The sequence below is a fragment of the Corvus brachyrhynchos genome, unplaced genomic scaffold, assembly GCF_000691975.1.
Source record: "Corvus brachyrhynchos isolate BGI_N302 unplaced genomic scaffold, ASM69197v1 scaffold340, whole genome shotgun sequence".
Lineage (NCBI taxonomy): Eukaryota > Metazoa > Chordata > Aves > Passeriformes > Corvidae > Corvus > Corvus brachyrhynchos.
The window spans coordinates 1,136,858-1,137,110 of NW_008235987.1; the positions used below are offsets into that span (position 1 = coordinate 1,136,858).

At 68.8% G+C, this 253-nt stretch overlaps 1 protein-coding gene across 1 annotated transcript in view; it reads left to right on the plus strand.

Moving 5' to 3' along the window:
- Positions 1 to 253, plus strand: part of FSCN2 (fascin actin-bundling protein 2, retinal) — a 5,902-nt gene that overhangs the window by 3,018 nt on the left and 2,631 nt on the right. The window contains exon 2 of the mRNA XM_017730739.1: positions 6 to 246. Coding sequence (XP_017586228.1) covers positions 6 to 246 — 241 coding nt within the window. The remainder of the gene's footprint in view (positions 1 to 5; positions 247 to 253) is intronic.

Sequence of the window (253 nt, forward strand, 5' to 3'; positions counted from 1 at the left end):
CGGAGAGCTTCGGCAACAGGGGGACCGCCGCGCCGCCCAGCCTCAAGAGCAAGCAGATCTGGACGCTGGAGCAGGATGAAGCCGACAGCTCCATCGTCTTCCTCAAGAGCCACCTGGGCCGGTACCTGGGCGCCGACAAGGACGGGAAGGTGCGCTGCGAGGCGGAGCAGCCGGGCCGGGACGAAGGCTTCAGCATCATCACTCAGTCGGACGGGCGCTGGGCGCTGCAGTCGGCCCCGCACCGGCGCTTCTT